Source organism: Siphateles boraxobius, unplaced genomic scaffold (assembly GCF_051911475.1).
Source record: "Siphateles boraxobius isolate OS27281-9 unplaced genomic scaffold, OSU_SipBor_1 6, whole genome shotgun sequence".
Classification (NCBI taxonomy): domain Eukaryota; kingdom Metazoa; phylum Chordata; class Actinopteri; order Cypriniformes; family Leuciscidae; genus Siphateles; species Siphateles boraxobius.
Window position 1 is genome coordinate 7,620,076 of NW_027509186.1, and position 26,110 is coordinate 7,646,185.

Below are 26,110 nucleotides of genomic sequence, written 5' to 3' on the forward strand. Positions count from 1 at the left end.
TTCATTCTTGTCCACTGTTTCCTGTCACTCATCTTCCTGTTTCCTGTCTTGATTATTATGTATAATCAAAAACATTTAAATCCGTCCTTCGGATGAGACGTTAAACCGAGGTCCTGACTCTCTGTGGTCATTAAAAATCCCAGGATGTCCTTTGAAAAAAGAGTAGGAGTGTAACCCTGGCATCCTGGCCAAATTTGCCCCTTGGCCTCTGTCCATCATGGCCTCCTCATCATCCTCATATACTGATTGGCTTCATCACTATCTTCTCTCCACCAGTAACCTGGTGTGTGTGTGTGTGTGTGTGTGTGTGTGTGTGTGTGTGTGTGTGTGTGTGTGTGTGTGTGTGTGTGTGTGTGTGTGTGTGTGTGTGTGTGTGTGTGTGTGTGTGTGTGTGTGTGTGTGTGCGTGTTTAACACTAGCTGTGTGCTTTCACGTTTTCATGTTTCGTGTGAACACGTGGCTTATGAGTGTTTCATTAGCTGCGTGTTCATATCTCGTTTTGTGTTAGCTATTAGCTATTGTGTTAGCAACACTATTTTCCTGTTATCTCTGTAAAGCTGCTTTGAAACAATTTGTATTGTAAAAAGCGCTATATAAATTAAGGTGACTTGACTTGACTTAGCAGATGGCTTGTGATTTATTTTACTGGCCATGTGCTTGTGTTCTAGTCATGTTTGGTGTGAGCACATGTGGCTTGTCATGTATGTTTCCTTGTGCCATGTGCTCTCCTGTCCATAACCCCACCCTTCTTGTTACCTGATTAATTTGCCCCTCCTGTCCTCCCTCGTTACCCTCTTTTGTTTGCTTCCCTATTTATTCTCCTTGTGTTTTCAGTCCTGTGCTGGTTCGTCATCGAATGTACACTGTGTTTTCTTGCTGTGTGCTTCTTTCAAGTCTAGTCAAGTAGTCTTGTTTTCCCCATTGGGGTAGTTTTTGTTTGTATTTTGTTTTATTTTATTATCATTAAAAACCTGTTGTCCTGAACTTGAGTTCTCACTACTTTCATCACACCCAATCCCTGACAAAAATACAATCTTCACATTCATGCTAAGAATAGTTTGACTAAACAATTTCATATTCTAGTCAACAATTTTAACAAATGTTTTTTTTTTTTTATTGGCAGATTTCTGACTTGACTAGATGAGAAATTTAAATATGAATACAGAAGGTCCGAGATCCCAAGCGGATGTAACACTGATCACTATTATGGTGACTTCAAAACAATTACAGCGGTAAATAATACACTGATGCCTGATGCCGGTTCACAGGTTGTCCTTTCTTGTACCTCTTTTGGTTGATACAAACCATACCGGAAACACTCCAAACACTTAATCATCATTGCAAACTAATATACTTTTGCTTATTTTCGGACCTTTTAATTGAAAGGTGTATAATTTAGGTGAATAATGACTATCTAATTAATAATTGTCAATGTGACGAGACATTAAGGGAGCTGTTTTCAGCATATGTAGCATATAATTAATAAAGAATGTACACATACATCCAGTAAATTCACTACTATCAGCACTGGGAACATTGCGGACGGACTGACTTCATTCATCCTTCAGCCAGTAGGAGGCTACAAGTGACTGTGACTGCAAGTGAACCATTCAATTAGTTAAAAACATGGTTCATTCAGGAAAGAAAGTTACTAACACTATTTGAGCTTTTATGTTCAAACAAATTGCTCATATAAAACACATTTTGCTTATGTTTATGATCTGATTGAGACAGATTTCTATAATTTAAATCCAAAATGATAAACTCAAGCACAAAGATGAAATAAAGTATATACATTTTACTGAACTCTTTTTAATACACTTTGGGAGGAAAGAAATTAGACAACTCTTCTGTATTTCCAGTGTCGATCATTTAATGTAACATTTAACCAGATTCTCATCTTTAAGAATCTGTAATCTGCTTTACAAATAATTTATGCCCACAGACATGGTTTTAAACCTATTATTCACTTCTTTTTTTATTTTTTTCCTTTTTTTCGGCCTTCAAATATCTTAAATTGTACACATGTAGATCTTTGGAGATGCTTAATCTCTTATATAGATCACATAGCTTTTGGTTCACCAGGTGAAAAGTATGTGCTTAAAGATAAAAGACTCTAAACAAGCAACCTAAAACAAATTAATAGTATTTGCAAATGTTTTAATCCTCACCATATAGTTCAAAATTCCTTTTAGATTCGACAGATATGAATAATTTCTCATAGCACTCATCAAGGATACCCATTGCTTCACCCCCCTTTTTTTTGCAATAAAACCAGTCAAACTGTTACAAGCAAGAGTGAGGGTGTATTGAACATTGCATGTTTCTATATGCAGAAGACATTTTGCTTTACATTAGTGGTCCCAGATTGTATTATGAGATTGTATTATTATCAGGTTAGTTTGAAAGTTTTTCAGGATATAAAATAAATAAATAAAAAAGTGAATAGTTTCCTTATAATAATTCATCTTTATTTGAAGAGGTGGATTTCTTTTGACTTTGGCTGTAAGAATACATTTGTGAAGATGGGAGTACTTTCTCTGTTTGTCTCAATCCTCACTATTTTTTTACTCGTCTTTTTTTGACCGCCACGATTAAAACCCTTTCAATCAATCACTGTATCCTCCTTTACCTGGGAAAACAAGATGTCCCGTTGTGCACATTGCTTTGAGCGCAGTGCAATCTGTCTTACTGAATGTCTAATTTGTTGTGATTTTTCTATCTCTTTTGTTTTGTTTTTTTCTGATATGCTTTGCTCAATCCCTGAAGAAATGTGATGACATGACTGTGTTAATGTGCTTTTGTACCTGCAATGTGATGTTGTATTAGGGAACATTCATTATCTGGGGTTGTTTCATTGTTCCGTGAATAAAAGTTTGTTCAATGCATAGCTTTATTCCTTAAAAAAAATATTATGATAATGTATTGCACTGTATACCAGTGACGAAGCGGGCACACAAAAAACCTATTTCAAAGTTTGTGTTCTCAGTAAATGAACGGCCAGAGAGCATTAAAAGTTTTCTGTTTTCAGTTGTCGTGTCATGTAACGGGCCCCGTTAATAACTAATGATTTTTACAATGGAAAACACAAATGCCTGGAGTACAAAAGCATTTCTCAAAAAATATTCTGAAGACCGTTCATTATAAAAACATTTAATTGTACAAATCTGTCACATTGAAAAATATATTACATACAAAACTACCTTTAAAAACTGCATTAAACACACTTCTAGCAGAAGACCTGTGCCAGAGCACAAAGACCATCGAATCCTTTTAAGGGCCGATCATACCAAGGACGATAACTATGACAATAAGGATATGGTTCTCAAAGTCGAGAAATTACAGGGAGAAATTATTTCGTTGGAATCCCTTTCAGAACGATTTCCAGCTAATGAACAGTAAAAATAGCCATTCTGTCTTAAAGAGCTTGAGCATTTAAAGGGACAGACGACAAAACTGCATAAAATAAACAGAACAACCTGGTGTGCTGGTGTGAATGCTAATCGAGTTATCTTTATTCTATTCTATTCTATTTATGGTTATCGTTCTTGGTGTGAACCGGCTTTAAATCATTACAATGGCACAAGTTTGAGCGCTACAGCTTCTTCATATGATAAAGTAAAGCATTACTGCATTGAATAAAGTCAGTTTTTGAAATCTTAAGCACCATTTTGAGTGTTTCTACTTAAACATACTTTCATGCCCACATACTTGCAGTTCAGGTAAATGTTTCTTTCTGTGTAATGTTATTATATCATAATAGTATTATGTGAAATGCCATTCAAATCAACAAGATCATGACCAGCATGATGTCGCTGTATTGATTCTTTCATCTCTTATATTTAGGATTTGACAGCAGCAAACAATTATCATGTAAATTAATAGTACCATTTAAATAAACACATTTTCTACAAAATCATATGACTGTAAAGTAAGTATAAATACTCATAATATACAATTAAATCTCACAAAAACCTTTAAAAGCACATTTCACTCCAAAGTCAATAGAAAGAAAAAAGAAATCCTATTTTCCATACGGATTGAAAAAAAAAACATTTTTTAGGAACAATAAGATTACAACCACAGCACATTTCATTACCACAACAAAATATCTCATTCTTATTACCGTAATGCAAGAATACAAGGAAACCGTAAAATATGCATATACCATCGTATATACAACAGTATTTATGTTTAATTTATTCTTAAATAAAAAAATATTACAAATATTTATATTTCATTAATTTTTACTGCAGAGTAAAATCATGGCAAAACTGGGAATTAAAATAATGAAATAATAGGTAAAACATCTGGATGCATTACATTCATGAGAATTTTGAGAGAGAAATGTGCTTGATTGTCAAAATGTGTCATGAAAAAAATAAAATAAAATAAATAACAGTGGTTCTAAAAAGATGCATTATCTTCATACAAAATATTACTTCTTTTTATTTTTTGAGTTTGGAGAGAAATGCATTTTTGTGAGATTCAGCCAACCCTTACTGAAAACCGCATGAGTATACCATCAGATGGATTTCACATGTGCAAAGTGTGTGTTCCACATGTGACCATGTGTTTTTGCACAAGTGAAAGCAGGTATTTTCTCCAAGAAAATGTAGTTGTTTTTTTCCATTGTTTTCTAACATGGTTAGAATGTGTTTTTGGCATTGGTCATAAGTGTCTGAGGCAGAGCCGGTTCATTTGCTCAGTCTGAGCCAGTCTCTCCAGTGGGACAGGTTCTGCTCCGGGCTGATCTCTGACACAGCCGAGGGGGGAGAGGAGGGCCGTCTGGACTTACGCAGGAAAGAAAGACGCCCCGTCGATCTCTTCTGGGGCACTTGCTGCTGTTCTGTCTGCTGTTGGCTCCTCAGCTGCTGATTGATGATAATCTGGATATCGTCCTGAGGGGTACACATCAATCAATCAAAAAAAAAAAAAAATATCATTATTGTTTTTATTCTTTTGCACATAATTATTTTAATTTGTGTCTATGTGCTAGTTGATAGCAATTAATTGAATCTCAAATGCAGTTCCATGATGGCACATTAAACAGCTGCATGCTGCCACTGTGAACAGCAGGGGGCGACAGAGGCACGGCCACTGAACAGCATCAGAAACATAATCTAACAACTGAAACCTGTCGTAATCAAACTACAGTCTTCTACCTGCCAGGCCTCCAGTTCCTGTGACAGCTCGAGTTTACGCTGAATGGCTTCCAGGAGTTGGTTGTTTAAACACATCATATCATGCTTAGTCCTCAGCAGCTCTGCTTCCATCGCTGTCTTCCTGCATGAGAGGAAACCAACACTTTCTTAAAAATGACACCTTTCTATAATAAATTATAATTATATTATGTGTATTTTCCTTCTCATTAAAGGAACAATAGTAGCAAGTAAGTGTTTAATATTTACTTTGCGATGGCATCGTCTCTGTCCTTTATGGCCTGCTGAACTACTTCCTCGTCCATGAGTCGCAGCTTGAGCAACGTGTTTTCTGCTATCAGACGCTCATTCTGGAGAGGGTGCCAACAAATTATGGTTAAATTAGAAGATTACAACCACAGCACATTCCATTACCACAACAGCTCATTCTTATAACCGTAAAAAAATAATATGCAAAATAATATTTTTTGTAAAAGCATTTAAGCTTAAGCTCAATGATCAACATGTTTTTAAAGTAATGAGTAATATTTGTCCTGGCAGGGTACAGATGGGAAATTTTTTTTTGACAGCGTTCAGAAACAGATAAGTGCTCTGTTCAGCAACATGTCCAATCAATGTTGATAACCTTGTACAGTGGGGAAAATAATTATTTGGTCCCCTGCTGATGTTGTAAGTTTGGTCACTTACAAAGAAATGAAGGGTCAATATTTTTTATGGTAGTTTTGTTTTAACTGATAGAGACAGAATATCAACCAAAAAATCCAGAAAAAAACACATAGGTCATAAATTGATTTGCATTTCAGTGAGTGAAATAAGTATTCGATCCCCAATCAAAACATCATGGAGAAACCTTTGTTGGCAAGCACAGAGGCATGACGTTTCTTGTAGTTGGTCACCAGATTTGCACACATCTCAGGAGGGATTTTGGTCCATTCCTCTTTACTGATTCTCTCTAAATCCTTACGGTTTCTTGACGGTCGCTTTGCAACTCAAAGTTTCAGCTCGCTCCACAGGTTTTCAGTAGGATTCATGTCTGGAGACTGGCTAGGACACTCCAAGACCTTAATGTGCTTCTTCTTGAGCCACTCCTTTGTTGTCTTGCCGGTATGCTCTTACGGAACGAAAATATATTTCCCATATATCATATATGATATATGAATGATCCATACATTTGAAAACATACAAAAATATATATTGTGTTAATTTAATACAATATATTGAATAATACAATTGCAGCTTTTCATATATTGAAAAATATATTTACTTATATATCATAATGTATGTAATTTTATATTCAATAATACGCTTATAATACAGTATATAGATGCATATGTGATCAGATATGATACTACATGTGTAATATATTGCAGATATATTTACTCATGCAAAATAAACACATGTATATAGAGAAATATATAATGTAATATATTTCATATATATTTTTTAATTATTTACAATGATTTATAAATGATTTATATTTTCAAGCTAGTTATCAAAAGATCAAGCACACCTGCATGTATTAAAGTATTTAACCAAAAGAATATCACTGTGCACAGTCAATACTTATAGTAATTATAGTTTTAATGGTCTTAAAGCAAAGCACAGGCTCTACTCTTCAGCACAATCGTGACCCCAAAAACTCACACATACCATAAAACCTTTTAAATTCAGAAATAATAGAGCATTAAATACTAACAGATCTCCCCCTATATCAATATTGAGCAAAACACATTAAATAACACTTAGTTTTAAAATTTTCTCTCCTTTCAGAAGTCAGTCAGAAGCAAAGCATGCTGGGATCTAGAAATCTGTTGTAGTCTAGAAATCTGAAGAAATCTCAGATCTAGAAATCTGTTGTAGTTCTTCCGTGAACGTGTGTGTATATGTGTGAACATACATTTACATTTATATGGGAACATGCATCTGCAATATATGTACACAATAAAGAATAAAACTTTTGAATATTACATGTAATGTAATTTTGTCTTCATTTATAAATAATTTATATTCATTATTATATAGCCATACATGGTCAATGAATATATTGCAGTATATTGAAAAATATAAGCACTAGTTTCCCATATATGAAAATGTATTGTGTAATATATCGCATTATATTTTGCAGTATATTCCCTTTTTTGGGGGGGGGGGCGGGGGTTGGGGGGGTCATTGTTTTGGAAGACCATTGCTGGAAGACCCATCCACAACCCATCTTCAGTGTTCTGGCTGAGGGAAGGAGGTTCTAGTCCAGGATTTTACGGTACATGGCCCTGTCCATCGGCCCCTCGATGCAGTAAAGTCGTCCTGTACCCTTAGCAGAGAAACAGCCCCAGAGCATGATGTTTCCTCCTCTGTGCTTGACTGGGGTATGAGTCAGCATTTCTCTTCCTCCAAACACGACGTGTTGAGTTGATGCCAAAGAGCTCGATTTTGGTCTCATCTGACCACAGCACTTTCTCCCAAACCTTCTCTGAATCATTATATGTTCATTGGCAAACTTCAGATGGGCTTGAGAAACGTATCGGTTACCTAACGTAACCTCGGTTCTCTCTAGAAGAGGGAACGAGTATTGCGTAAGTTAGCTTACGCTACGGGAAAGATTCATCTTCTCGAGATATTGAAGCCAAAAAATTATCCTTAATTTTTGAATCCATTGTCAACGCAGTGCAGCAGCTAGCAGACCTAGAGCAGGCTGTCTAGCGTGCTCATAGGCTGCCCTGCGGGAACTGCAGCAGCCTACCACTGAGCCCGACTTGACGTCACTTCCAATGAAGGGCGCTAGCGCCTTCACAGTGTCAAAGCCCGCCAGAATGGGCGTGGCTTAGCGTATATAAGCAGGGCTCGTAGGCTGTATTCTCTGGTTTTCATCGACTGAAGCGAAAAACGCTCGTGGCGCAAGCACGGCAGGTTACGCAATAATCGTTCCCTCTTCTAGAGAGAACCGAGGTTACGTTAGGTAACCGATACGTTCTCTTATGAGAGGTTCTCTCGTATTGCGTAAGTTAGCTTACGCTACGGGAACCCTTTGTCAACGCCGAGCGTGCCAAGCATCCACAATGGGCTTTCCGGGGAACCCAAATAAGTGGGAAATAAGGTTGCCAGCAACGCGGGCCAGCACTTGTACATAAGCACTCATAGGGAATACAGAGCGGCGTCGCCGGTCTGTATAAGCATATAGCACATACCCAATAGTGCAGCTCAACCAGAAGAGCTAGTATACGTGAGAGTAGCCTGTGCACAAACATTTGTGGACAGAATGTACATCTCACTTAAACTGACAGAAGTTTTGCCTGCAGAGCGGGAACTTCTAGGTTATAAAACCTGACAAAGGTGGACGGGGAGGCCCAGCCCGCCGCCACACATATGTCGTGAATAGAAATTCCGCTGGACAATGCCCACGAAGAGGCCATGCCTCTGGTGGAATGAGCCCTGATGCCCAGGGGGCATTGCAGACCTGTCGACGCGTAAGCGGCTGCTATAGCGTCCACAATCCATCTGGATAGGCTTTGTTTTGAGGCGGCGAGACCATTGGTGCGCCCAGAAACGAAACGAAAAGCTGCTCCGAGCGCCTGAAAAGAGCGGAGCAAGCAGTGTAAATCCTCAGTGCCCTGAATGGGCAGAGGAGATTAACGTCGCTCTCATTATCTGATGAAGGCAGAGCCGATAGAGAAATGACCTGCGCTCTGAATGGAGTGCAAATCACTTTAGGAACATAACCGTGTCTAGGTTTGAGGATGACTTTTGAGTCATTTGGCCCGAACTCGAGACACGCGGCGCTGACAGACAGTGCGTGTAAGTCCCCCACACGTTTCACTGATGACAGTGCTGTCAGGAAAACGGTTTTGAGTGATAGGTACTTTAACTCCACGGAGTCTAGTGGTTCAAAGGGGAAAGCTTTCAGGGCCTCGAGGACCAATGAAAGATCCCACATAAGAACCGACGTGAGGAAGCGCTCTGTCAGATCGCAGAGGTTCCTGGATCTGACACCGCCCTGACGGTTCACGTAGGAAACCACTGACAGGTTGTCTGATCAGACTAGAACATGGTGGTCCTGTATGAGCGGGAGGAAGCGCTTCAGCGCGTTCTGGACCGCTAATCTTTTCCAGACAGTTTATGTGAAGGAGCTTCACCTGGTCTGACCACAGGCCAAAGTGGTCTGCCCTCGAAGAGTGCACCCCAACCCGAGTTGGACGCATCTGTCAAGATGAGCTTTCAGTACGAGACCGCTCCCATCATCACACCCCGCTGATACCAGCCGGCTGTTAACCAGGGCTGCAGAGCTGTAATACATGTCTGAGTCACTCTGAAGCACTGCTGCAGCTGAGGCCATACAGCCCAGCATCCTCTGGAATGTCTTCAGAGGATTGATGCTGCCCTTCTGGAAAGACACGGCTAGGTGTCGAACACGGCGCGCGCTGTGTCGATAAACGAGCCGTCATGGCCAGAGAGTCCAGTTATATTCCTAGAAAGGAAATTGACTGACTGAGCAGTAATGAGCTCTTGGTCCAGTTGACTGTGAGACCCAAGCTCTCCAAGTGACTGAGGAGCAGAGTTCTGTGAGATAACAGTTCTGTCTCTGACTGTGTCAAATCAGTCAGTCGTCCAGATAGTTCATAATTTGCAACCCTGATTTCTTAAGGGGGCGAGAGCGGCAGCTCGTTTACTGCGTGACAGGCTGATACATAAGAGGCGTCCCGATTTCCGTGAATGGGAAGCGCCCTTTATCACTACCCCTTAGTGTTTATTAGTAAGCGTGAGCGTTTTTGTGCGGGCACAAGACTTACACAAAACTTTGACGTCCCGATCACTTTGGATGGGGAGCGTTTTATGATAGCCCTGAGACGCGAGCAAGGCGCTTTGGGCAAAATGTTTATTAGTAAGCGTGAACGCTTGTGAGCGGGCACGAAACTTACATACATATTTTACGTCCCGATCGCTTGGATGGGGATCATTTTATGATAACTCTGTGACGCGCGCTGCGCTTTGAGCAGAGTGTTCATAAGTAAGCGTGAGCAGGCATGAGACTTACAGTTATATGTGATGCCGTGATGGGTGGCGTTTTGTGACAACTCTGGAATGCGCGGGCAGCGCTTGGGGAGAGATGTGTGTTAGTAAGCGTGAACGCTAGTGGGCGGTCACAGGACTTACGTTTATATTCTGACTGATATGAGTTTTAATGGCCGTGTGAAAGAGCCGGCAGAAAGTAGGCGTGGACAAGGACTCGTGGACACATTTCCTACGTTTAACACTCGAGCGGCTATTTACCGCTTTATGAGAGTGGGCTCTTTGAGTGACACGGGAAGTGTTGTGCTTGTGTGTAGGGGTGAACACTGATGTTCAGGCACCTTTTCTACACTAAAACACCATCGGCGAGAGCCGGATCTGAACACGGCAGCTCGCTGAGGAGAGCCGCATAATTTTTATCTGCTGCGGGAGCCGGGATCGAACACGGGTCTCTGACACGAAAGCTGTGGATTTCGCCACTGAGCCACAGGGGGGAATGACATCAGCTTCAGTTAGCGCGAGCATATAAAGAGAGCATCATCACAGTTTCTGTGTGTCGGCATTTGTTTGCAGGCGTGCATGTTATATAACAGGCTCATGCTGCAATATTGACATTACCAGTCGCTCAAATTAAGAGGAGCTGAGAAATGTTTGAGAAATGGGGGATAGTCCGGCCTCGGCGGGACTAAAACACACTCTTTCCTCATTTCGCCGGTGACGCATGCGCACGGGGCGCGCGGGAGGGCGCGTTCGCTTTCTGTTACGTAAGAAAGCTGGCCGCGATGTCAGAACTGCATAAAATTTGTATCCTCTGCGAGAGCCGGGAACGAACACGGGTCTCTGGCGTGATAGCTGTGGGTTTAGCCACTGAGCCACAGGGGGAAATGGATACAAAAATTAAGGATAATTTTTTGGCTTCAATATCTCGAGAAGATGAATCTTTCCCGTAGCGTAAGCTAACTTACGCAATACGAGAGAACCTCTCGTAAGAGAACATGTGTCTTCTTGAGCAGGAGGACCTATCGCGCTCTGCAGGATTTCAGTCCATTGCGGTGTAGTGCGTTACTAATGGTTTGCTTGCTGACTGTGGTCCCAACTGCCTTGAGATCATTAACAAGCTCCTCCCGTTTAGATCTGGGGAGGCCAGATCTCACATAGAGCTCCAGACCGAGGGCGATTGATGTTTATTTTCTATTTCTTCCATTTCCGAATAAACAAACCAACAGTTGTCTCCTTCTCACTAAGCTTCTTGCTGATGATCTGGTAGTCCATTCCAGTTTGTGTAGGTCTACAATCTGGTCCCTGACGTCTGACAGCTCTTTGGTCTTGCTCATGGTAGTGGAGAGGTTGGAATGGAAGATACAGATTCTGTGGACTGGTTTCCACTGACATGAAGACATTAGGAGTACTTTCTTAAAGTGACAGGGCTAATCTGTGTTCCACATGGGCACATAACCAATCTGTGGGAGGCAGCATTCTTGCTGGTTTGTAGGGGATCAAATACTTATTTCACTCGATCAAATGCTAATCAATTTATAACCTTTATATAATTTATTTATTCTGGATTTTTTATTTGATATTCTGTCTCTATCCGTTATACCAGAGGTCTTCAATCCTGCTTCTGGAGGGCCACTATCCTGCAGAGTTTAGTTCCAACCTGCTTCAGCACACCTGCCTTTGTATATTCAAGCGATCCTGAAGAGCTTGATGAGCTGATTCAGGTGTGTTTGATTAGGGTTGGAACTAAACTCTGCAGTACAGTGGCCTTTCAGGAGCAGGATTGATGACCTCGGGTATAACGGATAGAGACAGAATATCAAATAAAAAAATCCAGAATAAAACTTTATATAAAGGTTATAAATTGATTAGCATTTGATCGAGTGAAATAAGTATCCTCCAGGAGCAGGATTGAAGACCTCTGCGTTATACCATAGAAAAATACCATAGAAATTATAGCCCCTTCATTTCTTTGTAAGTGGGCAAACTTACAAAATCATCAGGGGTTCAAATAATAATTTTCCCCACTGTAAATATGCAAATAAAAAATGCTAACCAAAATCTTGAAAACTGCTGACCCAGGACAGACGTTAACCCTAGGGCAAAGTATGAACAGTGTAAAAACATAGAACAAGATAAGCCAGGATTATGTAAATGGTGAGTTTAAAGGTGAAGCATGTAATGTAATTTAGATGGGGTGCAAGTGTTTGACAACTATTAATTAGGCAATTGATAATTTTTGCCAAAAAATTACACATTTCACCTTTAGCCAATTAAAGTGTGAAAGGCCCAAATAAGAGTCAGTGCGGGAGGACCAGTTTTACATGTCATGCCATGTAATATTCTTCTCTTCCTAAAAGCATATCTATCGGAGTCTAGCAACACATTCACCAATTGATTGACTACATTTGTTAAATGTCTTAATTCAGTTGAGAATCCCAGCAGGAAAAGCAGTGAATCTTTGTAAAAAAAACCTTCCTCAGGCTATGCCAGGCCCTCCAAAGAATGGAGCCATTTTTAAGAAACTGACCCCAGGTCAGTGACAGTGGTGTTGGGCTGTTATTGGTTGTGGCTGAAAGCTTGAATGCATGGATAAATGTTACCTGATCCTGTAGCTCCTGTATCCGGATGACATTCTCACAAGGATCGCTCACCGGTCCCACAATGGACTTCCTCATCTCCTGCAGATACAGATGATACAGGAGCGTTAAGCACTGCATGGGGGTTAGCCTGGGAGAATCTGTGAAGCGCTGCCTTTGTTAGGCCTTGATGGCAGGGTGTATCTCTCTTCAGCATCAGGATCATGTAACAGACATAAACGGCCCTCTGTTCCCTCTCTCTCTCAGTCTCTACCTCTGGCTACATCTGTGGCTTCGCTGATCCTTACTGAACACACCCCAACCTGAGCAAAAAACTCTGACACGATTCACACTACAAGGCTTACACCAACACTCAACCAATGTCAAACTCTGAGAAACTAGCAATATAATGCATCAATAGCATAGAGGAAAGTTTGATAATATCCAAATGTCCCTTAATAACATTGCACACTTCAGCAATTACTGATGCAAATTGACATATAAATTCTGATCCCCTCTCCATTCATAATCTCACAAAAACAGGTCCAGGTGACATTTTACCTCCAAATAATTAAAAATCAAAGAAAAAACTAAATAAATAAATAAATAAATGTGTTGCATGTTTTATATTACCATCCTATTTTTTGCATTATTTTCATAAACTAGTTCATTTTCTGTCAAATATTTGAGTTAGATTTTTAGTAATTCTCTTCAAACTGATGCTGAATTTTGTCACATTACAGTTAAAATTAGAAAAAGAAAAAATATATATTTATTTTGTTTTGCATTGGAAAGAATATCCCAATCTAAAAACACCAGGGTCCAAATTGCTTCACTTTCTTTAAACAAATTATTATTTGCTATTTTCCCCCATTATAATATGAAGGGAATGTGATCCGGGAAGTTTCTTGACAGGTTACATAAGATTCACCCAATGACAAAGCTTTTTATAAGCCATGAGGACAAATATAAAGATAACTGATATGGTCTGAATGAAGCTATACTTGAAGATATAGAGATTAGTGGCCAAAAGTGATTTTCAGGCCTAGGAAATTTGACATCTTAACCCTTTAAAACAATTGTCGGTTATAAAACGGTTAGTTCCAATCCTTATTTCTGATTGGTCAATAGTTGTTTTATTCACGATTAAACACGGCTATGACCACTTCACCCAACGGTTATCTGTATCACTGCACAACACCCCTAGCAACCATCTTAGCAACGTAAACATAGGCTATATTATATTCTCATTGATCAGAATCAGAATCAATTTTATTGCCAAGTAGTGTTGTGCACATACAAGGAATTTGCTTTGGTAATAAGGTGTTACCGAGGCTGCTATATCAGCGCCAACTTGAGAAAAAAAAAACAGCATGACATGAGGAGAGGTGAGGAGAAAAAAAGGCGGCCCCCAGACTATGCTCCTGTAAGGAGAACAGTCTGGGAACAGGAAAAAACACCTCAGCAACATTAGCACATAAACAGTTGTAAACAGTTGATGTTGTTCATTGAAACTTATAGAGTAGAGTATTGTGAGAGATCGAGTAAGCGAGTGTACCAGCATTTACAGTAGACATAGCATTTTCCTTCAGGTCAATCCTATATTCATAATAAATAAAATCTGTTTGAATTGTCCTTTTAAATTTTTTTAAAATTCATGTACCCTTATAATCTTTAATCAAATACGTTACCCTTCCCTCCCCCCTCGAAACGATTTCTCTTCCGGTCAAAATCTATATTACTAGAGGGCGTGACTATCTACACCTACTAGAAATCCTCCACAACTGACTGTAAACTGGCTTTCAAATCTGCCTCCATTTTGTTAGCAACGCCCAATCTCCAACGATCCAATCAATTCCCGAAGGACAAAATCAAGCATTGGCCTACATGTTGTTCTAATTTCAGAAGCTGTTTCACTCGGATATACGTCACGATAAGGAAAAAAGGACAATCTCAACTTCCGTTTCATGACGACTTTTAAAAGTTAAGAGGTTTTCCCATGCCCTAGTCATTTTTCAGTTGTGTTTTGCTTTTCCATGTTCACAAGTTTGAGTCATTTGAATGTAAAGTCTTCACTACTGACTGACAGTTTTGCCGCCATCTAATGGCAAAATAATGTATGTAACTTCTGTTGCTGTTTACGGTCAGGGACTATTTTTTCCAGCGGAAGGACGGCTTTTAGTGATTTTACTAAATGAAAGTAGCTTGAATACATATTTTTCGGTTTTAATATTAGTGTTGTGTGGTAACCGTTTTATAAAAGCAATAAGGTACTCATGGCTAGTGCTGTATCACGAATAAGTCACGGCTGAAGGGGTTGCAGGCACTCCGCTTGGCATCGAGCCTAACAACGCCATTCAGCCGTGACCTATTCACGATACAGCACAGCCTCTCGTGCCCTTATTGCTTACTTAAATACCTTTCAACCAAGTTTAGCGTTTTGTTCTTCCCTCATATTTAAAATATATAAAATATTTTGATGGTTTACTCGAACTTGTAAGGTCGTTAAAAACAAATATCACCTCCGGACATCACTTTTTTGCCACTACTATATGCTTGTGAATGTGAATTATTGTTGTTGAAATGTGAGACTGTACAAGATGTCAAAATACTCCAGGGAAGATATGTTATATGCAGCACATCATATGTCAGTTTCCGTCACTGTGTGCTCCAAAACAACTTTACCTGTAGTGTCTCGCTCTGTGCTATCCATTGTGCTGCATGTTTCAATTGTCCCAGCATGCCCTGCAGGCTGTCATCTGAGTTCTGCTCAGCCTCTGTTCTGTAGGCCACAGGCTGGAGCAGTTCCAGGATGTAGTGCACCTCCAGAGAGACCTGTAGATAGACGAGATCGGTGACCTTTGATTAGGCTATTCTCGCGTGACAGAAGACTACTACCCGCTTTTATGATCACCTAGCAAAGAAAATTTAGGAAAGAAGAAATACCGAACATTATTTTTTCATAATAAGTCGGGACACTAAAAATAGAGCTGAAATATGGGACTGTCTCGGGAAAAACTCTGGTCACCCTACCACCCAACCAATGTAGTAAATTAGTATTATTATTTTTCATTAAATGTTGTCATAATCCATCCCACACCACATCTGAATGTGCTGAACCGCTTCTTTTCCGGTGTGTGAGCGGCTTTAGAGGCAGACAATATATAGACTACGTGGAATAGTTGTTACCCTGTTGGACTAATTCAAATCTGATTAAATGTGGTCAAAAGATGACCGTAGAAATGGTAACTAGAGATGCACCGATTACAATTTTCTAGGCCGATTTCCGATTTTTCATTGAGTTTGACCTGCTTATACCAATTTCATTTTTTCAAACCACTTTACAGAACACACAAATATTTATTTTCTCTCTTTTCTTTAGTAGAACATTTTACATTTTGCATAGAACATTTTTTGAACAGTAATCGCTATAAAATAGAACTATATAAATGACTCCTGGTGTGGGAAATTCACACACATCTAAAGTGTAGTGTTATGGAGAAACCATTTCCTTCTTTTCACATCCAATATCCAACTAAAAAAATGTGTTAATTTCAAAAAGAAAATTCATTATCTTTTCTGACATAGCCTACTCCAGTTCTTGTTAAACACACCAGACATGCAAATTCTGTACATTTTGGGCACTTTTTGTGTCAAATCATATTTATTTCATCCATCAAAAGCGTGCTTTCACTTTAATTGAGCGTGAGCAGCGCAGCAAAACTAGACTCTGTGCCAAAACCCACGCTTCACCGCTGATCACGCGATGGTCCTGCTCGACACTCACGCGCTGCTCCTTCTCCCGGTGTGAATGCACTCATTGATTAACAAGCATGCCTGAAAAAATGCACGCTGAAAAAAATATGCGCTGCTCACGCTTGCGGTGTGAAACAGCCATAATTCACGAGGTTTCCTACATGTGAGTTCCGTTTGCACGTGTGATGCTGATGTTGCGCGATGTTAATCATGCGGAGGCCGAGTGCATTTGACCGGCATAAAATCGGCATATGTCAGACTGACCGTCAAGCTGCCGATCATGGGCGATCACGTGAAAATCAGCCAATTCCGGTGCATCTCTAATGGTGAGCTGTTACACTGTCCCTTGTACGTGTATTAATTTTAACCAGGCCCACGAAAAGTTTCCTGTAACACATTTATTTGAAAGTAGAGTGTGGTACAATCTGGCATTATCAGGTTACAGTAAGAACAGTTCAGTGTATCACCTGTTCTTTGTCCAGGCTCCAGTCTGCGGTGTCCAGATTGTTTTCCAGCTCAGACAGTAAAGAAGAGTCATTGTGACTTGTATCCTGGAGGGCCACTTCCTCCTGCAGCTCCTCCAGCTGAGACTGCAGCTCATGTGCCCGGGAACGAGCCCCATCCATGTCTCGCCAGGCCTCTGCCAGCTGAGACACAGGGAAAACATATATCATTACTCATGTAGGCTATGTGCAAATGTGTGCACGCTATCTTCAAGAAAGAGCCAACATTTGACCCAGAAATTAGCAATTTTTTTTTTAATTTACAAGGGCATATTTTTTTCCTAACTGTATAAAACAAACATTTTGCCACTTTTGGTGTGTTTTTTGCTCTAATCCCTGGTTGATTTCTCCCTCTGATGCACACACAGACATCTTGTACTAACAAAATAGCAGAACATCAGCATTTGAGAATTCTTGTCATCTCTGGATCATGTAAAAAAAACACTTATCTATTATAAGAACTGTATTGAACTTTGTCAATTTTGCACAGGCAACAGTTTCCCGCCTTTTTATTTACCATTAAAGGCCATTACACACTGAGTCCAAAATTTTCGTATGCGTTTTTTCGTATTCGTGATTCAGTGGCTCTGAATTGTAAAAACACCATTCAAACTGCTTGCTACAGATGCGAAAAACGCAAAAAAAAATCGAACCCGATCCAATTCTTTTTTTTATGACGGACGAAAGTTTCGTAGACATTGTGCAAGCGTGATTGATAACATGAGGTCGAATTTTTTTTTTAACGTGCGAAAATTTCAGTTGCGAATTTCGGACTCAGTGTGCAATGGCCTTAAGCATTCTGCCCAATTGTGTATTGTCTGTCTGTGAGTGTGTGTTGTGTGAGTGACCAAACCTGTTGTATGTGTGTGTGTGTCTGCTGTTCCTGTAAATCCAGGCGTTTGTGCAGTGAGGACACACTGTCTTTAAGTTCCTCATTCTCGTGACAAGTCATCTTCAAGCGCTGTTCAAGTGTTTGCTCCCGTTGCGTGAGCCGCGCTACCTGTACATACACACACACATAAACATTCATCACAACTTTCTAAACTTTAAAGTCAGCAAATACAACAATCGTTCACGCTAAAGATGCTGTCACTTTATCATGTGGTTCAGGAGTTTGCATGTTATTATAATCCTTGAATGAATCCCCTCCAAAGAATTGCACACATGGTCTAGTCTAGAATAAACAAGCATGCATTAAAAACTGCAGAATCAGTGCTGGACTATTTTTGGAGTATAGTTTTATCATACAGATATCTGAGTGTGCAAGTATTAAAACCGTTTCTCACCTGTTCTCTAAGAGCATTGATGATTTCTTCATCCTGGGGTCTGGATTGCCCCCTTTCTCTCATTTCCTGTTTTAGTCTTTGAAGCTCGCTGGTCATGGTCCGCTCCACTTCCATACCCTAAACATACACAACACAGCTCACTTATCAACCACAAAACTCTCAAATACATGCAGTGTGTTCACAAATCAAATGGGTTCATATTCGGGAGAGTCGCAATTAAGAATAGAAAGCAACAGTAACAAAGAGACGTGTTTTTCCACTAAGGAATGTGTCCCATTTTCATAATGAAAAGGAGTTACGTTCGCTTGATAAGAGCTGAACAAAAGCCTGCACTGGGGGACTGGGAGGCCTGTGGAGACCAACCTGAATCAGCAGATCACTGGCGTTCATCACACACGCTCAGAACAGATCAAAGAGACACTGACAGATGCAGCTTGGCATCTTAGCCTTGGCGGTGGCATCATCATCATCCTAGATAGTCACTGTGAGTGTGTATGGGACTGGGGTGGGGAATGACCCCACGCCCAACAGCATATGGAGGGATGACAAGAGGTCCTGGTTCAATGAGACTCGACTACCAACCAGCACAAGGTTAGCGGTCCCTTGAGGGAAAGGCTATTCAGGACTGAAGATAAAGCCAACGTGTCATTATGTTAACCAGCACGAGTCTAGCTCCTGATGCATTCAATAACACTGGTGCCAGCTGATGCCCCAAGCCAGACCGCGTTCAGGGCGTATCTACCTCCTGTGGCGTTAAACCAATACATCTCAACTTATTCTTAATCAGATTGTATCAAAGGCTTTTCTCAAGGGACTACTAGCAGTCGAAAATCAACACTAAAGAGCTAAAATAATATTCTTTTTTTTTCTTTTTCTTTTTTTACAAATGTGGTCAAAAGTGTGAAATTGCTCAAAGAAAACAAGATCTGAAGAAAAACAACAAGAAAAATCAGGGAACAACTTAACCCTTTGATGCACAACATGGGTCTAAAGTGACCCGACTGAGTTTTTATTTTCTATATCTTTGCAAGAAATTAATTTAATCATTCAGTATTCCAGGTATTCTTCAATTAATTTGTCTTCCATACCTGGAATAACAAATTATAAAATGCATATATTTTAAAGATTCAGCAAAGAAACATTCAGCCATGACTGAAATAACATAGGAAATGAATACGGGTCTTCTTAGACCCATGTTGTGCATTAGAAGGGGTTTGCATAGCTTGTGCATCAAAGGGTTAATGTTGCGCACAACTCTGAAAGCAACTTTGTGTACATTGTTAAATTTGGTGCATGAATTTGGAGGCTCCCTACTCAAGACTTATTTATTAGAGACTTTATTTTCTAAAGTCAGAACATTGCATATAATTCATGGTGGGATGCATCACTATTGCTGTTAAACTTGAAGCATAGCTCAAATCATGCAGTTTGTTGAGGGTAAGTGTGGCATTACGTAAGACTGGTCCACCGTGGTCAGGTGACTGCAGAACAGCACAAGTGTGAATGATTTACAAATCATGCAATTATACTGACTGATTTGCTGAATCAGTCATGTAACAAAATTTCTATACTATCTAAAATATGTTTCATTTTCTTTATGCAAAATATGTTTTCTTGTTTTTCTCTTTTGGTTTTGGGCTGAAATGTGTTTTTATGAGTTGTATACTATTATCTTTGGAATATGAGTCAGATGTTACAGATGCACTGTAAAAAACAAAACTTGAAAAAAGTTGAAATGACTGATTTTGTTGTGTTGGTTCAGCAAAAATCCACACTGTAAAAATCTCGTACAACAAAAAAATTCTTAGTACTAATTTCCGACTAATTTTGTTGACTCATCTTATGTAAATAACAAAAAAAAAAACGTTTAGTTGAGTCAACTTGACATTATTTGTTTTCTGGAGAGATGCAACTGTTCTGTAACAAATATTTTGTAGTTGAACCAATTAAAAAAAAAATTCTATTGGAAACATAAGTTCTTATTAAGAATAAACAGGTTCAGATGTAGCTTTTTTATTGAAAATGTTTGGTCACCATTTTGGTGATGAGCTTTTCCTTGAGTTGGTCAGTTTGACTCTTGCCATTTTATGTGAGTTTGTGGTCTTTGTAACAGTGTTTAGCAAAAACATAATTTGTTGCAAAGAAAGCCATAAAAATTTATCAGGTGATCTCTAGATAACAGCATCATAAAGATTTCACTACTCTTATTCCAGATCAAAATATATTATTTGTGAATAATATATTAGATTTACCAACAAAACTTTTATGCAACAGACCTCAACAACTCTCCACTTCCAGTACACCTATTTAAAGGTGAATTCAAAGTGTGCAGAGAAAACAGGTTTATGTTCTTACAAATACCCTTGTGTAATGTCCCATATAAGAAACAACAACACAATCAAACTGATACTCCCGAATGATGTGTGTTTGAAGCATCCTGAGAGGTTTAATCTCTCGAACAGGAAGGCTCAGCTTTCCTGGAAAAACGAATGCTTGTTTTGAGCCTTCTCTGTAAACAATCGGCCGATTTCCTCTAAATTACCCTGTATTCTCCTGATAGCGCTTCTGTATGCCTCTGTACTGTACAGTCCACCCAAAGAGTATGTAATAAACAGTAACACCAGAAGGTATAAGGAATACTTACAAATACACACATTTAACCCAACCTAATCTAAACCCTCACACAAAAAACTTTCTGCATTTTTATGTAGACATTATTGAGTATGTTCATTAAGTATATTACATTAATATTGCACTGTCTTTGTGGGCACACTGGCCCACACAGACAGACACACAAGTTTTCTTTTGTCTCATAAAGTATAGTTGAAATACTCACCATTCAAGGTCTGTTTACCATAACTGACAAAAGCATATCTCCAACCGAACCATAAAAGTCGCTTATCTATAACTCCACTCTAGACACTGTTAAAAAACGAGCTTATAGACGGTGGGAGCAGTAGTGGAATGAGTGAGAGACACTTCCCCTTCCTTCAGAGCAGCACAGGACGCATACAGTAAACATCAGTGTTTCCTTAACTCTGACTTCTTGGAAAAAAGCTGTCAAAGACGTCTACTTCAGTCGACTGTCATGTGGAGAATGAGTGGGTGTGGGACCAGTGACCACCCAGTGGAACAGCATGAGTTAGCCATTACTCTAGTCCAAACTGACAACACCACATGACTACACACATAACAAAATACAGCCCTGGTGTTTTGGCATGTCTGTAATACAAAACTGTGATTAAACAGCTTTTTAAATGAGCTCATGAGAACTGGGAATCCTGGCAAGTGCACAAACACATAAAAAAAATTGTAAACCTTGACCTTGAGCATAACAAACCTGTGCGATTAGATATCAGCCCAATGTGAGAGCTACATGTGTGAATGAGTCAACAGGAGATGGTGGATCTAAATTTAGATTATATCTATAAGGTAAATTGGTTTGTGTTGTTGTTTTTTTAGACAAATTCTTCCTTCCAAGTCCAAAAAAATATTTATTTTACTGTAATTATGTAAAACATGACTGTATTATGGTAATGAGAATAACCACTATGAATAATGTGATTTATTGAACGAAATTTCTAAATTTATGAAATATGTGTCTTGTTTTTCTCTTTTGATTTTGGGCTGAAATGTGTTTTTATGAGTTTTATATAATTATCTTTGTAATATGAGTCAGATGTTGCTGTGCTTTAGCTCACATGGATAGGATGATGAAAGAAAACAGGAATGCAACAAAACAGCACTTCCACAATCACAGAGACAAATACTGTGATCATTCACCCTTTCCTCTAGGCACAAGATCAAACCACTTTGTTGTTGTTTTTTATAGATTTGTAACACTTTACAGAAATGTCCCATTTGTTAACATTAGTAAATGCTTTATTCAACATGAACTAACAATGCAAAATATATTTTTACAGCATTTATGAATCTTTTATGAATGTTAGTTAATACAAAATACAATACACAGAGCATTAATGTTATTAGATACAATTTTTGAATTTAAAATGTATTATTATATGTTGAAATTAACATGAACTAAGATTAACAAACGCTGTTCATTGTTTGTTCATGTTTACTTGAGTAGTTAACAAATAAAACCTTATTGTAAGTGTTACCCATAGATTTACTTAAAGCAAATATTGCAGGCTTAGCACTTAAATTGTGCGAATGGCTCATTTTACCATTGTGTATCAGCTACACTGTGCAAGGAACAGTGTTAAGTCATCTTTTTCTGAGCGAGAGACAGTATCTGTTGCACTATTGCCCTTCTAATCGTTATCGTCTTTTTTATGTGTATATTATGTGTGTGGTCAGGTTTTGAAGTATGGTGAAAAAAGAGCACATTCTCTCTTTTTCACAAGCAAAGCAACAAATGCACCACCCTTTAATGATCATATCATGAAAACTGGCTTGTCAGTGATCACTACATATATGAGGAAGAAGGTTACATTGAGTTTGATTTGACATTGTATAATTATTTATTAAACGCTGCACTACATGATGTGTCATTTCATGTCAGTAGTTCCAATGATATACCAAGGATTAATACTTAGGGTTGATGTTTGCTCAGATCACTAACCAAAATATGAGCTCTGGTGAAAGTGATGCTTGAAAAGATGGGTAAACGCTGTGTGATGTGAGAGTCACTGACCGTCTGCAGCTGTTCTCTGAGTCTCTGGCTCTGCTCGCTGTGCTCATGCTTCAGTCTGGTCTTCTCACTTTCAGCCTCATTCAGAGTCTGGTTCAGTGTGTCCACATGCGCCTGCAGCTCCTGCACATCTCGCTCCAGCTCGGACACCTGACTCTCCCACTGAGCCTGACAGATGTCCAGCTTCACTCGCAGCTCGTACCTGCCCTGCTGGTGCTCCTGAGGACAAACCACAACAGATCACTGCATTTTAAGCTGAGATATCACACTAAAGTTATAAAAACAACACGCTTAACTTTATAACAATAGTGGACCCTACAGCGAAACACAACTATGCCCAGGGCATTTGTTGTGTAATCTTTATTTTTAGTAGTAGTAAACTTACAATGACAGTTTTCCACATTTTTATTTCTCATGTCGTTTCAAACCTGTATGACTTTCTTCTGTGTAACACAAAATATATTTTGAAATATCTGCTTTTTATCCATACAATGAAAGCAAATGGGATCAAATTATATATTTTTAAACATCTTGTTTTGATTTCTACCGCTGAAAAAGTCATATGAGTTTGGAACAAGATAAGAGCATTTTAATTTCAGGGTGAACAATCCTTTTAAGGTTACATATTTTATTTTCATACAACTTTAACTGAATCTGATTTGCAGTCATTAAATGAGACATGACACGTGAAATCTGATGAGAACATGTTCTCACTTCTTATTTCAGATCTCATTTCTAAATAAATTATAAAATTATGAAAAACTTAATGAAAAACATTGGTAACACTTTACAATAAGGTCTCATTTGATAACATTAGTTAATGTATTAACTAACAGGAACTTACAATGAGCAATACATTTGTTACAGTATTTATTAATATTTGTTAATAAAAATCCAGCTGTTGGTTGATTGTTCATGTTAGTTCACGTGCATTAACTAATGTTAACAAATACAACATTTGATTTTAATAATGAATTAGTAAATGTTGAAACTAACACTAACTAGAATAAATAAATGCTGTAGAAGTAGTTCATTCTTAGTTCATGTTAACAAAAGCAGTTAATGAAACCTTATTGTAAATAGTTACCGTTACTGTTGCATGAAATTTTTAATATCTGCCTAAAAAACATCTTTATATATACATAAACTGGCCTGCAAAAGTATTTGAAAACTAAAAAATGTCTGATTGTATTAGATAACAAACTATCAAAGCAAGTGTAATTTTCCTTAAAGTAAGTAGCTACACTGTTAAAAGAAAACAGAACAGAAAACTGTTTAAAGAAAGATAGAGAGTCTGAAGTCAATATTTAAGTCTGAACCTGAGGGAAACTTACTTCATACAGTCCCTGGAAATGATCATGACACCACAGTTGCTTAAAGGCTCGTTCAGCTCTAACATCATCATATTACACTTGCTTTTAAATGTTTTTTTAAAAACTTTGTTGCATTATTTTCCTGTTATCACTGTAAATCTGCTCTGAAACAATCTGAATTTTAAAAAAGCACTATATAAATAAAGGTGGCTTGACTTGACAAACAAAAAGACGGAAATTATGACGACTCTATAAATGCACCGTGCGGTTATTAAGCTGCAGAGAAATGGAAACTTGTGTCGAGTCTCACCTCCAGCTGCTGCATGTATTTGTCCTGAAGTGTGTCTCTGTCTTCTTTCAGTTGTCTGTTCTCCATGAGCAGAGCATTCCCCACCTGAGCAGCCAGAAGAACTTCATCCTCCTTCTGCCGAAGGGCCTCGAACAGCTCCTCGCTGTCCTTATACACCGGCAGGCCGTCATCATTGCTGAATTCATAGGAGTAGAAGTCTTCCCCCACTTCCATCTTAAGTCTTTGTTTTACAGCTCTTGTCCCCGACTCATGGCGTGTGTATTATGAGTGGAAACGCTCCATGCGTGTGTAGGCTACTTCTGTATGTGAGAGTCCCAGTATGCTCATGGTTTTCTTGAAGGCGGATGATGGAAAGGAACTGGTGTCATCGAGTCGTGTGTGGGTTGGGCTTGTGGGTTAGTTTCAGGTGACTCGTCACCTATTCTTTTTTTTTTTTTAACAAATGTATTAAATACTATACTATTGCATGTAGGCTACTAAATAGCCTATTATAGTAGCTAAGTAGCCTACTTTTTGTGAACATCGCAGGCCTACAACATGCAATTAGACCTTAGTTTAGGTGGCAGGGTATTTCCTTTTACGCGAAAAAAAACCGAGATTAGCATGGGGTTATTATTTTTACACGTAGATGCATGCATTGCACATATTCACAAACAGAAGGTTATTCACAAATATCTAAAATCAGATGAACAAATACATGTAATACCTTTCACAAAAATTAAACGGATTTGCATACGAATCATAAGCTTAGAAAACACACAATGAGCTTTACGATGTTTATTGCAAATAAAAATGTTTTACAAATGGTTTTCAACTCTTGAACTAAAGGGGTAGGGAACTCCAGGGCACGGGACTGCCATCGAAGTTTATTCTGTTGTGCTGGCTGTGCGAGAAGTGGGAATAGGTGAACTCACTCCACCCACTATTCTAGTCAATGACATGATTATCAGTGCAACAGCCGACTACAGTAGTCTGGAATTTAATACGAAAGGGATCCATGTTTGCTTGTTTGTTTTTTTCTGCAATTTTACGGCGTGTCCTTACAGTATGATACAGGATAAGGGTTTTTTCTTTTTTCTTTCTACACAACACAAGGTTAGTAGCCTACACTATATTTATATTATACACTATATATTCACATTACTGTGAATGATTAGGCCTGCAGGCTAATTATATCTATAGGATATACAGCACTGCTTGGTCAATCAAATTTGTGGACTAACTATTTAAAACAAGATAATAAATGGATAATCAGTAGTCTACTGATGTTTAACACAACTTTTTCTCACATTCTAATATTACTTTACAATATGTTACAATGTCTTCATAAAATACAAGAATAAGTACCTTAAACATCTCAAGAAGATATGGTTTTTAGTTCGAATGTTCCTGTACATGGCCACTAATCATCTTACTGGTGTAACTGAGGCACTGGACCAAAACAATTTTTTATGTTTTTTGAAATTGATTTTTACTAATCTATTTACATTCATTAATGCTACTGCAACAATAATAACCTTGAATGAGAAAGGTTTTTTTTTAGGAT

General features: G+C 38.7%; 1 protein-coding gene across 1 annotated transcript; it reads right to left on the minus strand.

Annotated features, from left to right (window-relative positions):
- Positions 1-3,137: 3,137 nt before the first annotated feature.
- LOC143715790 (BICD family-like cargo adapter 1) lies at positions 3,138-24,933 on the minus strand. Its single transcript, XM_077207557.1, has 10 exons — positions 24,565-24,933; positions 22,945-23,160; positions 18,288-18,404; positions 17,855-18,001; positions 16,966-17,145; positions 15,428-15,577; positions 12,767-12,844; positions 5,412-5,512; positions 5,166-5,286; positions 3,138-4,901 (listed from the first exon to the last, which is right to left on the minus strand). The coding sequence occupies exons 1-10, from the start codon at positions 24,775-24,777 to the stop codon at positions 4,698-4,700; spliced, it is 1,527 nt and encodes a 508-aa protein (XP_077063672.1). The 5' UTR covers positions 24,778-24,933; the 3' UTR covers positions 3,138-4,697.
- Positions 24,934-26,110: the final 1,177 nt, after the last annotated feature.